Source organism: Phalangium opilio, unplaced genomic scaffold (assembly GCF_054372755.1).
Source record: "Phalangium opilio isolate 3A_F unplaced genomic scaffold, DU_Popi_V2 ptg000041l_1, whole genome shotgun sequence".
Classification (NCBI taxonomy): Eukaryota; Metazoa; Arthropoda; class Arachnida; order Opiliones; family Phalangiidae; genus Phalangium; species Phalangium opilio.
This window is the reverse complement of record NW_028324165.1, coordinates 3,326,458-3,344,225: the sequence shown is the minus strand read 5'-3', so window position 1 is coordinate 3,344,225 and position 17,768 is coordinate 3,326,458. Positions and strand designations below refer to the sequence as shown.

At 39.2% G+C, this 17,768-nt stretch overlaps 2 protein-coding genes across 4 annotated transcripts in view; both read right to left on the bottom strand.

The window, feature by feature from the left end:
* Positions 1 to 12,315, bottom strand: part of LOC149679388 (uncharacterized) — a 31,479-nt gene extending 19,164 nt beyond the window's left edge. The window contains exons 1-2 of one of the 2 annotated variants that reach the window (XM_089835117.1): positions 11,438 to 12,315; positions 4,534 to 4,850 (exon numbers count right to left, since the gene is read on the bottom strand). In XM_089835117.1, coding sequence (XP_089691243.1) covers positions 4,735 to 4,850; positions 11,438 to 12,170 — 849 coding nt within the window. In that variant the 5' untranslated portion in view covers positions 12,171 to 12,315 and the 3' untranslated portion in view covers positions 4,534 to 4,734. Of the gene's footprint in view, positions 1 to 4,533; positions 4,851 to 11,437 lie in introns of those variants that run through there. The other variant, XM_089835118.1, reaches the window with a different exon arrangement.
* Positions 12,113 to 13,799, bottom strand: LOC149679387 (uncharacterized). Of its 2 annotated transcripts, XM_089835130.1 has the most exons (6): positions 13,577 to 13,799; positions 13,403 to 13,468; positions 13,005 to 13,086; positions 12,828 to 12,932; positions 12,361 to 12,492; positions 12,113 to 12,250 (listed from the first exon to the last, which is right to left on the bottom strand). In XM_089835130.1, exons 2-6 carry the CDS (start codon positions 13,450 to 13,452, stop codon positions 12,236 to 12,238), a joined length of 384 nt encoding a protein of 127 aa, XP_089691256.1. In that variant the 5' UTR covers positions 13,453 to 13,468; positions 13,577 to 13,799; the 3' UTR covers positions 12,113 to 12,235. The 2 variants fall into 2 exon arrangements, with proteins under 2 accessions (XP_089691256.1, XP_089691254.1); XM_089835128.1 differs by having other exon boundaries at positions 12,158 to 12,492.
* Positions 13,800 to 17,768: the final 3,969 nt, after the last annotated feature.

Sequence of the window (17,768 nt, the reverse complement as noted above, 5' to 3'; positions counted from 1 at the left end):
GCTCGAAAGTTTCTGTTAAATATTTTGAACTTTTATATTAAAGATTTAACTTTGGTATTTCTTGAATTTTTGATTAAACTCTATAAAAATATTGTTATCAGTATCACTTACACTGTTTTGATTATTTTCCTCTTGGAAGAAGTAGTTTCCCCTTTCATTTACCGTTATCTCTAGCAGACAGTTTTAGTTTTTGACCCCAGCGCCTGGGCCGTCCCATAGCCAACTCGATCACGCGCTCGCGGACACAAGCTGCTCGCAGTCGCAGCGGCTACCCGGCTAGTTCAATTTCCTACGAGAGCTAGGTGCTTCCGACTCAATTTCGTGAGTGTACAGCATATTTGGTGGTTAGAATTAGCAACCGATGGTGACTGTCATTTTTCAATTAACCCAAGATTTAGTAATATTATCCTAAAAAAGTTAATTAGCTTGTTATGTATCGGTCACGCGGTGGCGCTAAAGAAGTAGCGTCCGCCTAAAGCGAACAACGGATAGTTTTCAAATTCTATGTAACGATGCTTTAATAGTGGTTAATCATAAAGCTCAGATGGATCCAGAATAGTATGTTCTTACCAGTCTATAGAAGAACTCAATCAAACCAGTTTTAAAACTTCCCAATAGTGTTACCGATATAAACCAGGCAGCTCGGTCAAATTCGGAAAAAATAAACATAAACAAAGAAACAACTTTCGAAAATATATTTAGATTAAAATTTGATCACTGAAACGGTCCTAAGACAATATACGGAATGCAAACGTATCCTAATGAACGCATGATAAAATATACGTGACAATATGAACAAACAGTAAAATTCTGCCATTAAACCTCCATACGTGATCAACCTAATAAATACTGAAAACACAACGGTAAAGTCAGGGTTAGCGACAATTTTCCTGTCTCTGTTGAAACCATCTAGTACCTGAGCTGATGACGAAAATAAAGTAATTAAAGACGCAAATGAAGATCCAGGACATTTAGCAAGAACTACATCAAAACCTGAAGAAACTTCCGACAATTTATGTGCTAATGAAAGCTCCGAGGGGACTGATAACGGAAATGGAAATCGCTCGAAAGAAGAAAAGCTCAAACGTTTGGAAACAAGTTTGGAACAATTCGAAAAACGTATCCAAAATTTATTATGGCTTATTTTAGCATCGTCTATGTGAATATTATTACATTTAAAATAAAATTAGCTCCGAAAATGGTGGTGTTACAACTGGGTATATTGCACCAAGAGTCTTGTCTCTGAAAATGGTGGTGTTACAACTGGGTATATTGCACCAAGAGTCTTGTCTCTGAAAATGAGCGGCGCTTCCGTTAATACAATTTACAACGGAGAAATTTAATGGATTGTTACATACACAGCGTCGGCCCATTCATTACACAAAACGATGAAATATAGTTATTGTCCTACACATTTAAAATGTAAATCCATCTATTCATTCATGTGACTTTTACGTTTATGTACTATCAAATGACACTTCTGTCTGCATATATATAGTTCCACCGATCACACTTGAGGCGTTTTTCACCATTGTATCATCAAATTACTCATACGATTACAAGCATATTCGCACTAATCTAATTCTGTGGGTTTTTCACCACTGTGAATAAATTGATGTCTGATCAAATGAACCTTCTGCATACTTGCATAGTCAAACTGATCACATTTGAAGGGTTTTTCACCTCTATGAATGCGTTCATGTCTGGTCAAAATAATCTTCTGTGTACATTTATAGTCACAACGAGTACATTTGAAGGGTTTTTCACCACTGTGAATGCGTTGATGCGCGATCAAATTACCCTTATGCGTGCTTGAAAAGTCACATTGATCACATTTGAAGGGTTTTTCACCACTGTGAATGCGTTGATGTGTGATTAAAGTGCTCTTCAAGGTACTAGCATAGTCGCACTGATCACATTTGAAGGGTTTTTCACCACTGTGAATGCGTTGATGTGCGATCAAACAAATCTTCTGTGTACATTTATAGTCACAACTAGCACATTTGAAGGGTTTTTCACCACTGTGAATGCGTTGATGTGCGATCAAACAAATCTTCTGTGTACATTTATAGTCACAACTAGCACATTTGAAGGGTTTTTCACCACTGTGAATGCGTTGATGTGTGATTAAATTGCTCTTCAAGGTACTAGCATAGACGCACTGATCACATTTGAAGGGTTTTTCACCACTGTGAATGCGTTGATGTGCGATCAAACTAATCTTCTGTGTACATTTATAGTCACAACGAGTACATTTGAAGGGTTTTTCGCCGCTATGAATGCGTTGATGCACGATCAAACTACCCTTCCGCGTGCTTGCAAAGTCACACTGATTACATCTGAAGGGTTTTTCACTACTGTGAACGGGTTGATGTCTGATCAAATTTCTCTTATACTTGTGTGCATATTCACACTGATCACATTTGTGTTTTTCTTCGTTACCCTTTCTAACGTGACGTTGCAGATCCCTTTTATATTCAGTAGAACACTTTAACCGAAGTTTCTTCTTGAATTTACCCATAGAATATATATAAAAGAAATATAAAAACGACATAACTTATAATTTAGTATCAAAAATAAAGTAACATTCAAGCGAACTTAAAAGAAAAAAAAACGTAATACTGAGGCTTCTACGAAAACTCGGTGTGAAAGAAAAAGAAACAGTGCTGATGAGTAAACGAGCATATCAACAAAAAGGGGATGAAGATTAACTTAAATGGCGAGGAGAAACCTTGGCTCGAAACCAGAAAGAGTGGTAACTTATCGAAAGGGTTAAACTGGTCCATAAGTTATCGCTTGCTTTATAACTAAAGACCGTGAAATTTTAACTTGACCACCTTGTTTTTTATTAGCACAAGGGGAATTCGAGAAACATCCGCCACTTTCTGGTTCAAGGTTTGATGACACCTATGACTAATCACCCATTTAGATATCGCGCTCTCATAGACGGCACGAGGCTGGCATAAGCCCTTTAGACGAAAGTTATCATTTGCGATAACTCGCTCAAAAAGTTAGAGAATTGCCCCCATTGTTACTATTTTTTTTTTTTTTCAAATTCTATGTAACGATGTGGTGTGGTTAATAATAAAGCTCAGATGTTACGGGTCCAGAATAGTATGTTCTTACCAGTCTATAGAAGAACTCAATCAAACCAGTTTTAAAACTTCGAAATAGTGTTACCGATATAAACCAGGCAGTTCGGTCAAATTCGGAAAAAATAAACATAAACAAGAAACAACTTTCGAAAATATATTTAGATTAAAATTTGATCACTGAAACGGTCCTAAGACAATATACGGAATGCAAACGTATCCTAATGGACGCATGATAAAATATACGTGACAATATGAACAAACAGTAAAATTCAGCCAATTAAATCTAGTGATGAAAGTACTAAGTTCTGAAAACACAACAAGCCTGATTTCAACGGTAAAGTCAGGGTTAGCGACAATTTTCCTGTCTCTGTTGAAACCATCTAGTACCTGAGCTAATGACGAAGTTAAAGTAATTAAAGACGCAAATGACGATCCAGGACATTTAGCAAGTACTACATCAAAACCTGAAGCAACTTCCGACAATTTATGTGCTAATGAAAGCTCCGAGGGGACTGATAACGGAAATGGAAATAGCTCGAAAGAAAAAACCTCAAACGTTTGGAAACAAGTTTGGAACAATTCGAAAAACGTATCCAAAATTTATTAAGGCTTATTTTTGCTTCGTCTATGTGAATTTTATTACATTTAATATAAAATTAGTTCTGAAAATGGCGGTGTTACAACTGGGTATAGTGCACCAAGAGTCTTCCGGCGCTTCCGTTAACACAATTTATAATGGAGAAATTTAATGTATTGTTACATAAACAGTGTCGGCCCATTCATTACACAAAACGATGAAATATAGTTATTGTCCTACACATTTAAAATGTAAATCCATCTATTCATTCATGTGACTTCTGCGTTTATGTACTATCAAATGACACTTCTGTCTGCATATATATAGTTCCACCGATCAAACTTGAGGCGTTTTTCACCATTGTATCATCAAATTACTCATACGATTACTAGCATATTCGCACTAATCTAATTCTGTGGGTTTTTCACCACTGTGAATAAATTGATGTCTGATCAAATGAACCTTCTGCGTGCTTGCATAGTCACACCGATCACATTTGAAGGGTTTTTCGCCGCTATGAATGCGTTGATGCGCGATCAAATTACCCTTCTGCGTGCTTGAAAAGTCACACTGATCACATATGAAGGGTTTTTCACCACTGTGAAAGCGTTGATGTGTGATCAAACTATTATTCCACGCACTTGCATAGTCACACCGATCGCATTTGAAGGGTTTTTCACCACTGTGAATGCGTTGATGTTGGATCAAATTACCCTTCTGCGTGCTTGAAAAGTCACACTGATCACATACGAAGGGTTTTTCACCACTGTGAATGTGTTGATGTGCGATTAAACCTATCTTCTGGGTACATTTATAGTCACACCGATCACATTTGAAGGGTTTTTCACCACTGTGAATGCGTTGGTCTTTGATCAAATTATTCTTCCACGTACTTGCATAGTCACACCGATCACAATTGAAGCGTTTTCCTTCGTTAGCCTTCTTAAAGGGCGCCACCGGAGGCTTGCGGGGTCAAACTGTTGCGAAGCATAATGCCTAGCCCCCCGCCGCGACAGTGGCGCCACTCCCTATAGCCAAAAAGCTGAGTGTTTTCCCCCGTCCCTAAAGGCAGACTGCCTCGGGAGAGGTCCGGTTAGCCCCTTTAATGTGACGTTGTGGACCCCTTTTATATTCAGCAGAATATTTGATCCGAGTTGCACGTTTCTTCCTGAATTTCCCTACAGAAATTTATTAATGAAATATAAAAACGACACATACATCATTTACAATACAGTATCAAAAATACATTAACATTCAATCGCACACGAAAAATCATTGTTTTTTTAAAGTATAAGTAAACGACCTTATATACAACAAGTTGGGAAACCAACATAGACCTCTACGAGTCGAGACGTTCTTAATTAAATATAATTTATATTGATTATTTTTATCGTCAGTAATTTAGCTTAATATTAGTTTAGTCATTCTAAGAAACGTTATTCCTAAAATCATTTTAAACATAGCTATTGTTGACGTTTCAATTCAATTGTATGCCTCTTTAACAATTTTTGGAAATTTAGGGTATATAAGGCGATTGATTCAAAATAAATAATAAGAAAACCCGCAATTGCGTGAACGCTGTGACAGACACGTCCAGTGTAATACCTCTCCGCGACGACATCGTCAAACGGAGAGGTAAAAAGGGGATGAACATAAATTGAATTGCAAGAGAAACTTTGGCTTGAAAGGACGTATTTTGAAATTCAACGGATGTTCGGAGAATCAAATGCTAACTGATGCTGCGTGCAGACAAGCTACCATTTTCTTTCGTTCTGGCTCACACTCTCTGTTGTCACATCTAGTTTGCACTTTGTTTCTCTGCCTAGCAAAAGGCACCCTGAGTGCAACTCGATCTTCTTCTACTTCTGATAGAACGTTGTCTTCGTAAAACTCACCGAATAATTTCCCTAGCCAGATTATTTAACACAAAGCGAGATAAATGTAGAAGGGCAGCTATTTACTCTCAGATTAAAACTCATGCAAGAGGGGTTACTCGAAACGAAACCCTGTCGATATCTAGTTCGACAACTTGTCGATACTCGACAACTTCCGACAGAATACCATTTTTGTGATTTTCGAGATCGAGAGAGCTGTCGATCGACAACTTCCTTTCGAAGCTTACAGAATAGGCACCCTGGTGTTGTTAAGTAAAAGTCGTACCTGATTGATACTTGTAATGTTTTATGCTTATGTTAGAAACGAGTCGGTCTTAATAACATAACACTTGGATTTAATTAATACTCATAAACTACGCGTTACAGTAAACACAACCCTGCATCAGCTTATACTACGCAGTAATCTTTTTTATATCCGTTTGTCGTCTGCTACAAGATGGGTCAGGGTTGGACATAAGAATTCTACATTCCTCTTTTCTTATGAAAAATAAAAGTCTAGGTGATATATTAAACAGTGGTGAAGAAACATTATACAGGTTGAAAGACACTACACACGTTACATGTCTTCTATAAGCCGCTTGGGCACCGAACGGGTTTGACGCAAGTTGTATCGCGGGGTCCCTTGTACTGAAGGGAGAAGTAGCTGGTCGGCTGTGGGTTGAGGAATTGCGCTTGCTGGTGAGTCCAGAGCTGGAGCGTCGCAAACGTCGCTACTTGCGCTTGGCGATGGTGACGATGGGAGAGGAATGTACGAAACGGGGGTTTGAGGTATACGTTTGTAGAACGAGGTGTTTCTGGTCAGGCTATGACCGTTTCTTTCAGCTGTTACCGATGATCCGCGGATTGAAGTAATACTGTACGGGTCGGGATTGAAGTGTGGTGATAGTTTATGGGTGCGGTGTGTTTTGAAAAGTACTTTATCGCCAACTTGAAGGGTGCTTGGTTTTACATTGCTTCGTTGATCATGGTAACGCTTCATGGTAGCTTTGGCTGTAGCGTCTCTTGTAACTATGTCGGTGTGAGACGGATCCGTTGATGTAGTGGTTTGATTCGTTGAAGGAAGTTTACTTCTAATGGATCGGCCAAACAGGCGTTCTGATGGTGGAGTGCCTGTGGTACAATGAGGTGTAATGCGATAGCTGAAGAGAAAGTGTTGAAGCTGGTCTTGCCAACGTGTACCCTGCACTTCTGCAATGCGAAGTGTCTTGTTCAAAGAGGCCATAAAGCGTTCTACGTTGCCATTTGCTTGTGGCCAAAGAGGCGTGACCTTTTGGTGCTTTATGCCTAAGTTTGATAGGTATTCAGTAAACCCATAGGAACTAAATGGTGGACCGTTGTCCGACTTGATAACTGTGGGTAGGCCAAAGATTGAGAAGATGTGGTCAAAAACCCTGACGTTGGCTTCTAGTGAGGTAGATGTTACAATCTCGGCAATTGGAAATCTGGAGTATTCATCCATGATGACCAGTAGGTAATGACCGTTTTTAAATGGTCCAAGATGATCTACCGCTAAATGTGACCAAGGTTCATCTGGTAAAGGCGTCATCTTCAGTGGTTCCTTAGTGTACTGAGGTGTTACGGTTAAGCAGGGTAGGCACGACTTCAAGACTTGTTCGACCATAGAATCCATCTTGGGAAACCAGACTTTGGTTCTAAGTAGTTGTTTGGTTTTCACTAAACCCAGGTGACCTTCATGGGCTATGGATATAACCTGTTGTTGAAGAGTCGGTGGTACGTATATCCTATGTTCCTTTAGGATGACGTTATCATAGACAGTCAGTTGATTCCTAACTTGCTTCAGAGCTCGAACAGCTTCGATATCAACCGCCGTGTTCTTAGGTTTCTGGTCCCATTGGTTTTTGATTAGGCATTGAATGGCATATTGTGTCGTTTGATCATTCTTGGATTCTTTGACAACTTCCTCGTAAGTGATGGCTCTCGTGATTGCTTGTTGGAGAATCATACAGATGTGCTCTTCCGTCGCAGGTGAGAGGCATTTCATACCGGTTGCAGGAAGCGGGTGTCTGGACAGATAGTCCGCCGGATTGAGCTTACCTGGCTGGTATTCGAGAGTTAGATCATACGGTGAGAGCCTTAAATTCCAGCGCTCGATTCTGGCAGAGGTTTTGGCCTTGGGTTTGCCAAGGAGCGTTAAGAGCGGAAGGTGGTCGGTAACCACTCTAAACGGTGCTCCATGTAGGTACAAGTGAAAATGCTCACATGCCCACACAGCCAATGCTTCTCGTTCCGTCTGGGAATAACGGGTTTCCACGTCGGTAAGCGCTTTACTGCCAAATGATATGATGGAGTGTTGACCATGTTTGTCTATCTGTGACAAAATGCCTCCTAGACCGGTGGGGCTGGCATCGACGTGCACAACAGTGTCCTTGAGCGGATCGAAATACGATAAAACTGTCTCACGCGAAAGGTGTGCTTTTAGAGAGTGTATAGCCGTATTCTGCGCCTCCGTCCACAGCCATGTTGCATTCTTTTTAGTTAAAGCGCGCAATGGTTCCGTTACATCTGAGAAGTTTGGTATAAACCTTCCGCAATATGTAGCAAGGCCAATAAGACTTCTTATCTCATCGGGGGTGGTTGGATTTTTGATGGTTCGCAATGCGTCAATTTTGTTTGGATGTACGCTCACACCTGACTTAGTAAAGACATGACCATAAAATTCGAGCGTGGTTTGGTTAAACTCGCATTTTGAGCGATTTAAGGTGACGTTGTTCTCTTCGAGTCTTTTTAGAACTTTTTCCAGAGCTTGATCGTGATCAATTTGACTTTTCCCAAATACTAATAGGTCATCAGTCACATTTAGGGAACCCTCGATATCCTGGATCAAACATCTGATCAGATGGTGGAATACCTCCGCAGCTGAGCTTATGCCGAAACTCAGTCGCTTATAGCGGTATAGACCTTTGTGGGTGCTAAAGGTCGTAATCGGTCTTGAGTCTTCGTCTAATTCGACCTGGTGATATCCCTTGTTTAGATCTAGCTTAGAGAAGACTGTAGCCCCATTGAGCTTGTGAATAACATCGTCAATGGTGGGCATGACGTGTCGCTCTCGTATTATGGCGGTGTTGGGTAGTCGCATGTCGACGCAGAGTCGTACTTTCTTCTTCGTTGTCTTCACTGGCTCTACTTTAGCAATATTTTTATCCTTGACAACTAACACGATTGGTGAGACCCAAGGAGTAGGACCAGTGACAGGCTCAATAATGTCATCGCTGATTAATTGACTTAGTTCATCTTCGAGAGATTCTCTTAGGTGGAAAGGAATGCGTCTGTGAGGTTGCGCTATCGGTCGAATGGATTCATCTATGGCTAGTTTTATTTTGACATCTTTAAGTTTCCCAATGCCACTGAACAGATTTGGGTATTTGGTGATTATTTCTTGACCTTGGAGAAGATGTACATGTTCAAGAGGTGTGCGAGTGTTAGGAACTAGGTTTAAATCTTGCAAGGTCTGATATCCAATTATAGATGGCGATACTTCGGTACGAGCCTTGACAATGTAGAAGATGGCAGTGGTTTTACGTGAATCAGTGGATACTTCAGTTCTAACGCGACCCAACAGTTGTAAAGGTACATTAGATCCGTAGGGATAAATTCGCAAACTCGTCGGTTCGAGGTGGGGTTGCTTCTCAAGAGAACGGTAGGTGTCTTGGTTTAGGATGTTGACACTAGCCCCTGTATCCAGCACAAGCGTGACAGGAGTGGTACCAATTTGGATATTGATACGTGGTAGAGAATCCGAGCTGGTATAGTAGTTCTGATGAACCCTCTTGATTGACAAGAGTGAAGATAAAGTCCGATGATTGGTCGTCGATTTGCTGATTGGGTTGCTGATTGGATTCCCTGTTGGATGATTGTAGAGAATGAACTCGATGTTTATTCTTTGGTCGTTGATTGGTTTTCTTGGTGTTGCCTGAGGGTTTGGCAGGTTCGGAACGACATACTGAACTGAAGTGATTCATTCTGCCACAGTTATTACATGTTTTGCCTTTAGCTGGGCATGGACGGTTCGAAAGGTGAGGATAAGTTCCTCCGCAAAGTCCACATTTTGCATGGTTGGTGTTAGACTTCTGACTACAGGTGGTAGAGGATTGTTTACCTTGTGAAGAGGCTTGGTTGCGAACGAAGAAGGCTGATTCCTTAGGTTTGGCAGTCGGTACTTGACTAGAGTGTTCAATGGATGAAGCATGACTTTCGGAGATTTCCATCATTCGTGCTTTCTGGAGTAATTGCGCGAGATCCATGGTAGGATCCTGTAACGCCTTTCTTCGCAAACTCTTCGATGTACAGGTATGTACGATATGCCGTTTTATTTCAAGGTCCAAATCGGCAAAGGTGCAATAGGTTGCTATCGAGCGTAGACGGATGTGATATTCGTCGATTGTTTCTCGGTCTTGCTGTGTCGCCTCACGAAATTTGAAAATTTCATAATCGACATTTTGTTTTGGAGCGAAGTATGTGGTGAGAAGATTCTTAGCTTCCTCGTAGTCTTTGGTTGCGTCATTTCCCGGCAATGCGTAAAAAATATCTTGGACAGACTCACCCACACAGTGCAGTAACAATGCTTTCTGACGAATTACATCTTTGATACCTGATGCAACCAGATAGTTCTCAAACTTGTTACACCACTTCTTCCAAGCAGCATTTAGGTTTTCTGGGTCAGCACGCAAGTCGAATGGAAGAATCAATGGCAAGGATAGAGCCATGGTAGGTGATGTACCGGTCAGTACAAAGAAATCGTTCCACTCTTCCCGAAGCCTTGGTCAAGGCGTTAGCCAGAAATTGATAATCAGGGAAAAAGAGTAGCGCCGTAACTACCTTATATACCCACGAGAGAGAAAAACAGCTCCGTCGCCATTGTAATGTTTTATGCTTATGTTAGAAACGAGTCGGTCTTAATAACATAACACTTGGATTTAATTAATACTCATAAACTACGCGTTACAGTAAACACAACCCTGCATCAGCTTATACTACGCAGTAATCTTTTTTATATCCGTTTGTCGTCTGCTACAAGATGGGTCTTCAGGGTTGGACATAAGAATTCTACAATACTCAATGCCCCGGCCTAACCGTTCCCGCATAACTGTTGCAGGGACGTTAAAGAAATTGGTTTTAATCCGCGGAAATCTTGAAAAATGGAGGCTAGAAATGTGAAGTTTCTTAGTGTAATTTGTAAATGCATTGATTTTCATCAAATTAATGTTTTCGCGCTTCCAAAGGAACACTTATCTCATTTTAGGGGTTTTTCTGGTTCGCGTTTTAATGGGACGTTATAAATTTCATCCTTACTAAGTTTGATACTGAATTAATTTAGCCTGGATGAAGAAAAACATTTCACGGTAGAATTAACGATGTACTCATCACACAAAGTTTGCAAAAAAAGTCAAATACGTAGAATTGTGGAGACGCACTTGAAAAGAACAGAATGCCAAGTTGTACGAACAAGCAATGTCGAAGAAAAGTAAAGGCTTTGATCACGTGAATCAGCGTACGCTTCAATAATATAAGCAGTATAACTACACTAAAGTGCGCAACAATATGGCGCCAGGCACTGTTATTTGTTATTAAGTATTTACAACCACAACGATTGAAAATAAGCATCGCTTAGGGGCTTTCGACCCAAGATTAGTTTTCATCTAAGTTTAAAGTGGAATTACGTCCAAAATCAGGGAGGCCGTGTCTCCATCATTCGCGTTTTTCGGAGGGTGAAATAATACATTCGTTTTGTATCACGAGCAGTTAAAAAAAATACGCGACTAGACTTTATTCCGAGAAGGCGGAAATAGTGGCTTAGAAATATGATATCTCAATCTAGGTACTCAAGACTATTAAAGAATGAAATGACTTACCTGCAATTTCCGAACGAGGCGATGAGGTTTTACCCTCTGGATTCTTTGGTGCGACATCTTCTAATGTCTCCGTGTTGGACACCGAACTGTCATGATGAACTGCAATTGGAACTTCGGGTAAATTGCTTTCCATAGAGACGGAGGTCAGTTCTGATCGTTCAATCAGGTTACGTTCTACTTCAGGAACACGCACTGGAACACTCAATATATCACTTTTCTTTGCACCTGTCAAGTTGATTCTGTATTGGTTATCAGCAAGATCGTTTCCTGGGGCTCCTTCTAATGAATCGCTTTCGACATTTGCGTTAAGAGAAAGATCCAAATGTTTCTCGGTTTCAACATTCAATTCAGGAACACGAAATTTCTTCGATGGAGTTGTATTATCATCAGTGTCCCCCTCTGTCGAGACACTTTGCGATTTAAGAAGAGAGTCGTTAATGTTAATATTGTTCTCAAGAGGTTCTCGTGGCGAATCGCTCTCCGTGTTCGTGTCAGGAGTCATTTCGAATTGGTTTTCGACCTTAATTTTTGGTGAAGGCGCAGTGTCACTGTATTTCGGTTTAGGGACACACGGATTCGTATTTCGCGATATAAACCCCATATTTTCATATTTTTTTGAGGTAATTTCAGTTTCTGTGTTTGAATTGTAAACCTGCTCCACATATTGAGGTTCAAAAACAGGTGATTCTTGACTTATATTTTCCTTACACAGGTTGCCTTGGACATTGTGCATCACAATAGGAAGGGTTAACTCGTGGCCATTATTTCCCAAATCATCTTCAACGGGTTCAGTTTTCACTAATTCATCATTATCTAATTGAAGTATTCCATTTTTCTCCAATTTTTTAAACAATTAACAATAACTCTCATTCTTAAAGTAATTCTCTTTCCAATCGACTATGAAAGTGAAGAATGTTCCATACCATCAGATCTTTGATTCTATTTTCCAACCCTTTATTGACCCTATTGAGTCTTTCAATTTCGTCTATTTGCTTATTTATCGTTAATGATGTTTTCACTCTCTCTTTTGCCATTTTTGAAATTAAAACATTACACTAAACAAAATGAGATTCCATTACAAAACAATCTTCGGAGTTTCTTTGGCTAAACGTATTTTAAAGGGGCAAGCAAGAAAAAGGGGAAACCAATGACACGCAAGAAGGGGATCAGCAACAAAAGCCCTCGCCGGGTTTCTTTGTTAATAAAGAAACGAAGGACGTGTTGCCAATCCTGATAGGTGTTTTCACCAATAACCTTAATTAATTAACCCACTCATAGAGTTTGGTTCTATTTTAAGGCACACCTGATTCGACAACTGTCCATTTAAATTTTCTCATATCTCTGTGCTTAATTTCACACTCCTTAAAAACCCCTATGCTTTGAAAAATACCTCGGATTCCAGTTTCCTAATTCGATCATCTCTAGCTTTTACTTCTTTGATTAGATCATCTTTGCTCAAGTGATCATAGTTACAATCTTCTTCGTAGTCCATTTCCTAAAAACCAAGTTTCAATAACTTAACTCAGTTTTTCTTAAACAGGCAATATTTCAATAATTTCGCAAATACCTCTTTGATCGCCAATCTTTGAAGATTTACTAAACTCATTTCGGAATTTTGTAACGAGAGTTGGTGAGATTGAAAATCTACCCTAAAATAAAATAATTTTCCAAACTGAAGGTAAATCAAAAACGGACAAGGAAAGTTTCCCGTTCGCTATAAAAAGCTAAGAAAAACATAGCGATGCTTAAATTGTGACACTTTTCTTCAAGACTAGGGATTTTCTCAAGCACATTTTCTGAATAAAACTACAACTAGCTTCGTATAAATTATTTATTCTGCTAGCATTTTTAATTTTTTAAATAGCAAGAAAGATCTATTTCTTTTCAAGGTATAAAAGTTTCAATCGGTTTGGATCCGTTATGCCTTATTGACACGATCCAAGTTGCATTATAGTCATCACTTACCAGCTTAAACGTTCGACCAAAACACGACATTCTTTAACAAATTCCATCATACTTTGTACAGTTTCCCTGTTATGATAAAATACGTAACATTTTAATAATAATAAAAAGTATGGCCATAAACAAAGATTTAGTGTTAAAAAGGGCGTTTCCCCTCAGTTTAATATACATTCTTACCAGGCAAGGCTTATATTAACGTTGTTTTGGTTTCACAGTTACTCACACTGTTGACTGTTCTGTTTTTGGGGTTAAAAAAGAGAAAAAGCTTCAACTTTTATTAAGAGCTTTTCTTGTATATAGATACTCTTTTTAATAATCAATAAAAATACATTAAAGCCTTTAAAGGAGGAGCCGTTACCGTAACAAAGGAATTCACTAATCACTACAAAGTACAAACGCCAAAAAATAGAACGTCTAGCAGACCAATCAGTCTGGGAAATAAGGATATTTTTTAAACTTGTCCTTGGGAGCAGTCTGGGAAATAAGGATATTTTTTAAACTAGTCCTTGGGACCAGTGACCCCCCCTAGGGTCAGAAATAATAAACTGGTCTCCGGACTGGTTCCAGGCTTTGTTCTCTTATAGATATGCAATTAATAAACTGGTCCTCGGGACCAGTAAGCCCCACTTTTTGAATTAAAAAGCTAGTCCAAGCAATTAATAAACTGATTTTGGACCAGAGGAAATGTGCTATTTCCCAGACTGCTTGGGAGTACAGGGTGGGAATTTGAAATAAGGATTTTTTAAAAATGGACATTGGGCCTGCCACCCCCTGGTCTGGATTAAATAAACTGGTCCCTGACCATTGACCAGGACGCGTCGTCTGCTAAAATGAAGTGGAATCCACTTAGTGGATAATTAAAATAGTTGAGATAACGTCTGGACTCTGGTTACCCTTGAATTTTATTAGAGGTCAAGTGGATCACTGACCCCCCTCCGCTTTAATTTTAAAACTGGTCCAGGCAATTTTTAAACTGGTCATTCGCCATATGCCACCGCCCACCGCCTTATTTCCCACGCTGCTTGGGACCAGTGACCCCCCTAGTGTCCGAAATAATAAACTGATCTCCGGACTGGCCCCCAGTCCCCCACCTTGGTTCTTAATTAATAAACTGGTCCCGAGGACCAGTAACCCTCACTTTGAATTTTAAAACTAGTCCAAGCTATTAGTAAACTGGTTTTGAACCAGAGGAAGTGTGCTGAAGACTGCTGTGGAGTGTGGACTGGAGTGAACTGTGGTTCTATCATGTCGAGAAAATATCGGAGATTCTGCCAGACTTGGACCGCAAAAAGTATCTAACAATTTTCAAAAGCAAACTAAATATATCTGTAAAAGTAAACTTTACATGGTGTTCGTACAGCCTCAAATGTTTCCTATTTTACGGATAATGGGTGTCTATTACTGAACGATAATTTTAAATTAACCCAAATCAATAGCGTGAACATTTGGTGAATGCCCCGCCATTTGGAGGCTTTACGTTACTCGTTACATGTCGTACCCCTAACGATGTTAATGAAGTAGAAGGTAATCTGAAAGATTTTTTTATACGGAATAGACAGATAACAGAAGGTGGTGGAGTTAGAAGCCATTGCGACAGATTCGGTTTATGTGGAATGGACGGGAGACTAGGCAGATAAAGGAATAGTGGCCACTTAAAGAGTGGATCGGTACTCGAGTAAAATAGTTAACATAGCGAAATAATAATAATTTCCCCCGATTACGGGAAAAAGCGTACGCAGTTCAGAAATGGGGAACGCGTTTACATCCATGTAAAACCTGTGAACGCGCTCTATTGTAACCAAGCACAGAAAGCCAGACACAGAAACGTCCCTGACAGTACCTCTTAATAGCATAACGTTCCCGGCCGCAGTGTCCCGGCGAATAAACGTTATGGATATAAATGTGATGAACATTAAATAAAAAGGAAGTACATACCTTGGTCAAACGGTCGTTTAATTTTTCACTCAAAATGTTTAACAGATATTCTTGGAATTAATTGCAACCAAAAGATAGGAGAAGGCAAGTTACAAATATTTATTTGCTCTTGATTGCACGTTTGGAAATTTTCTAGCCTGGAGAGAAGCACCCAAAACAAAATGAAGAGGCGTCTCTATTTTTTATTTTAGTATCGTCATTTAATTTAAAATTAATTCTGAAAACGGCTGTTAGTGAGCCAAGAGTCCTGTCCTTGACAATGCGCACCGTTTCCGTTAATACAATTCAGAAAGGAGAAATTTAATGGATTCTTACGTAAACAGTTTCGGCAAATTCATTACAATAGAGGATGAAAGATGGTTTTTGTACAACAAATTTAAAATGTTCATTTTAAGATTAAAAAGAAATTTTACATTGTCTAGCAGCCTTCAAACTCATCTATTCGTTCTTGTGACTTCTACGTTGATGCGCTATCAAATTACCCTTCTGCGTGCTTGAAAAGTCACACCGATCACATTTGAAGGGTTTTTCTTCGTTAGCCTTCTTAATGTGACGTTGTGGACCCCTTTTATATTCAGCAGAATATTTGATCCGAGTTGCACGTTTCTTCCTGAATTTCCCTACAGAAATTTATTAATGAAATATAAAAACGGCACATACGTCATTTACAATATAGTATCAAAAATACAGTAACATTCAATCGCACACGAAAAATCATTGTTTTTTTTAACGTATGAGTAAACGACCTTATAAACAACAAGTTGGGAAACCAAAAGAGACCTCTACAAGTCGAGACGTTGTTCTTAATTAAATATAATTTATATTGATTATTTTATGGTCAGTAATTTAGCTTAATATTAGCAAAGATATAAAATATTTCATACATATTGTATGAAATATTATATATTTTTGATATTAGTTTAATCATTCTAAGAAACGTTATTCCTAAAATCATTTTAAACATAGCTATTGTTGAAGTTTCATTTCAAGCGTATGCCTCTAACAATTTTTGGAAATTTAGGGTATCAGGGTTCGTACGAAATTTTTACTTTCAAAATCCTTGACTTTTCCAGGTTATCCCTGACCAAATTTTTGGCAATATCCCTGACCATTTTAAGGTGTTTACCAGAGCCCACTTCATCACACCTGTCACATATTTAGCATTGGTCGAAGCATGGTTTGATATACCAAACGAAATCCCTGACATATCCCTGACTTATAGGAATTTTTTTAAATCCCTGACTTTTGCTCCTATTTTCCATATCCCTGACTTATCCAGGTTCCGTACGAATCCTGGGTATATAAGGCTATTGATTCACAATAAATCATAAGAAAACCCGCAAGTGCGTGAGCGCGGTGACAGACACGTCCAGTGTAATACCCCTCCGTGACGACATCGTCAAACGGAGAGGTAAAAAGGGGATGAACATAAATTGAATTGCAAGAGAAACTTTGGCTCGAAAGGACGTATTTTCAAATTCAACGGATGTTCGGAGAATCAAATGCTAGCTGATTCTGCGTGCAGACAAGCTACCATTTTCTTTCGTTCTGGCACCCACTCTCTGTTGTCACATCTAGTTTTCACTTTGTTTCTCTACCTAGCAAAAGGCACCCTGAGTACAACTACATCTTCCTCTTCTACTTCTGATAGAACGGTGTCTTCGTAAAACTCACCGAATAATTTCCCTAGCCAGATTATTTAACACAAAGCGAGATAAATGTAGAAGGGCAGCTATTTACTCTCAGATTAAAACTCATGCAAGAGGGGTTACTCGAAACGAAACCCTGTCGATATCTAGTTCGAAAACGTCTGACAGAAAACCATTTTTGTGATTTTCGAGACCGAGAGAGATGTCGATCGACAACTCCCTTTCGAAACTTACAGAATAGGCACCCTGGTGTTGTTAAGTAAAAGTCGTACCTGATTGATACTCAATGCCCCGGCCTAACCGTTCGCGCATAAATGTTGCAGGGACGTTAAAGAAATTGGTTTTAATCCGCGGACATCTTGAAAAATGGCCGCTAGAAATGTGAAGTTTCTTAGTGTAATTTGTAAATGCATTGAACAGAAAGCTAAACAAGAGGAAATGATAAAACAGTACCAGGATGAAATGGCGAAAAATCAAGGTCAGGGTTTTGACGCCATGAAATTTGAAGAACAACACGCAAAAATTCGAAGAGGATCAAGAAAAATTTCAATCGCAATATAAAACAAATGGATAAGCGATAATAACACTGTCTGTATCATATTATCGTGATATTATTTAACAGTATAATAAAAACGTTGTTTTCACAGCGACTACATTTTTTCGAAATATAGGTGGGCGAATATTACTTTTTGGGTATCGAACCGATTACCGGATCGAATATCAAAAAGTTTCCTTATCAAATACGGAATCATAACCGAATGGAATAGTTTATTCCAAATCGAATA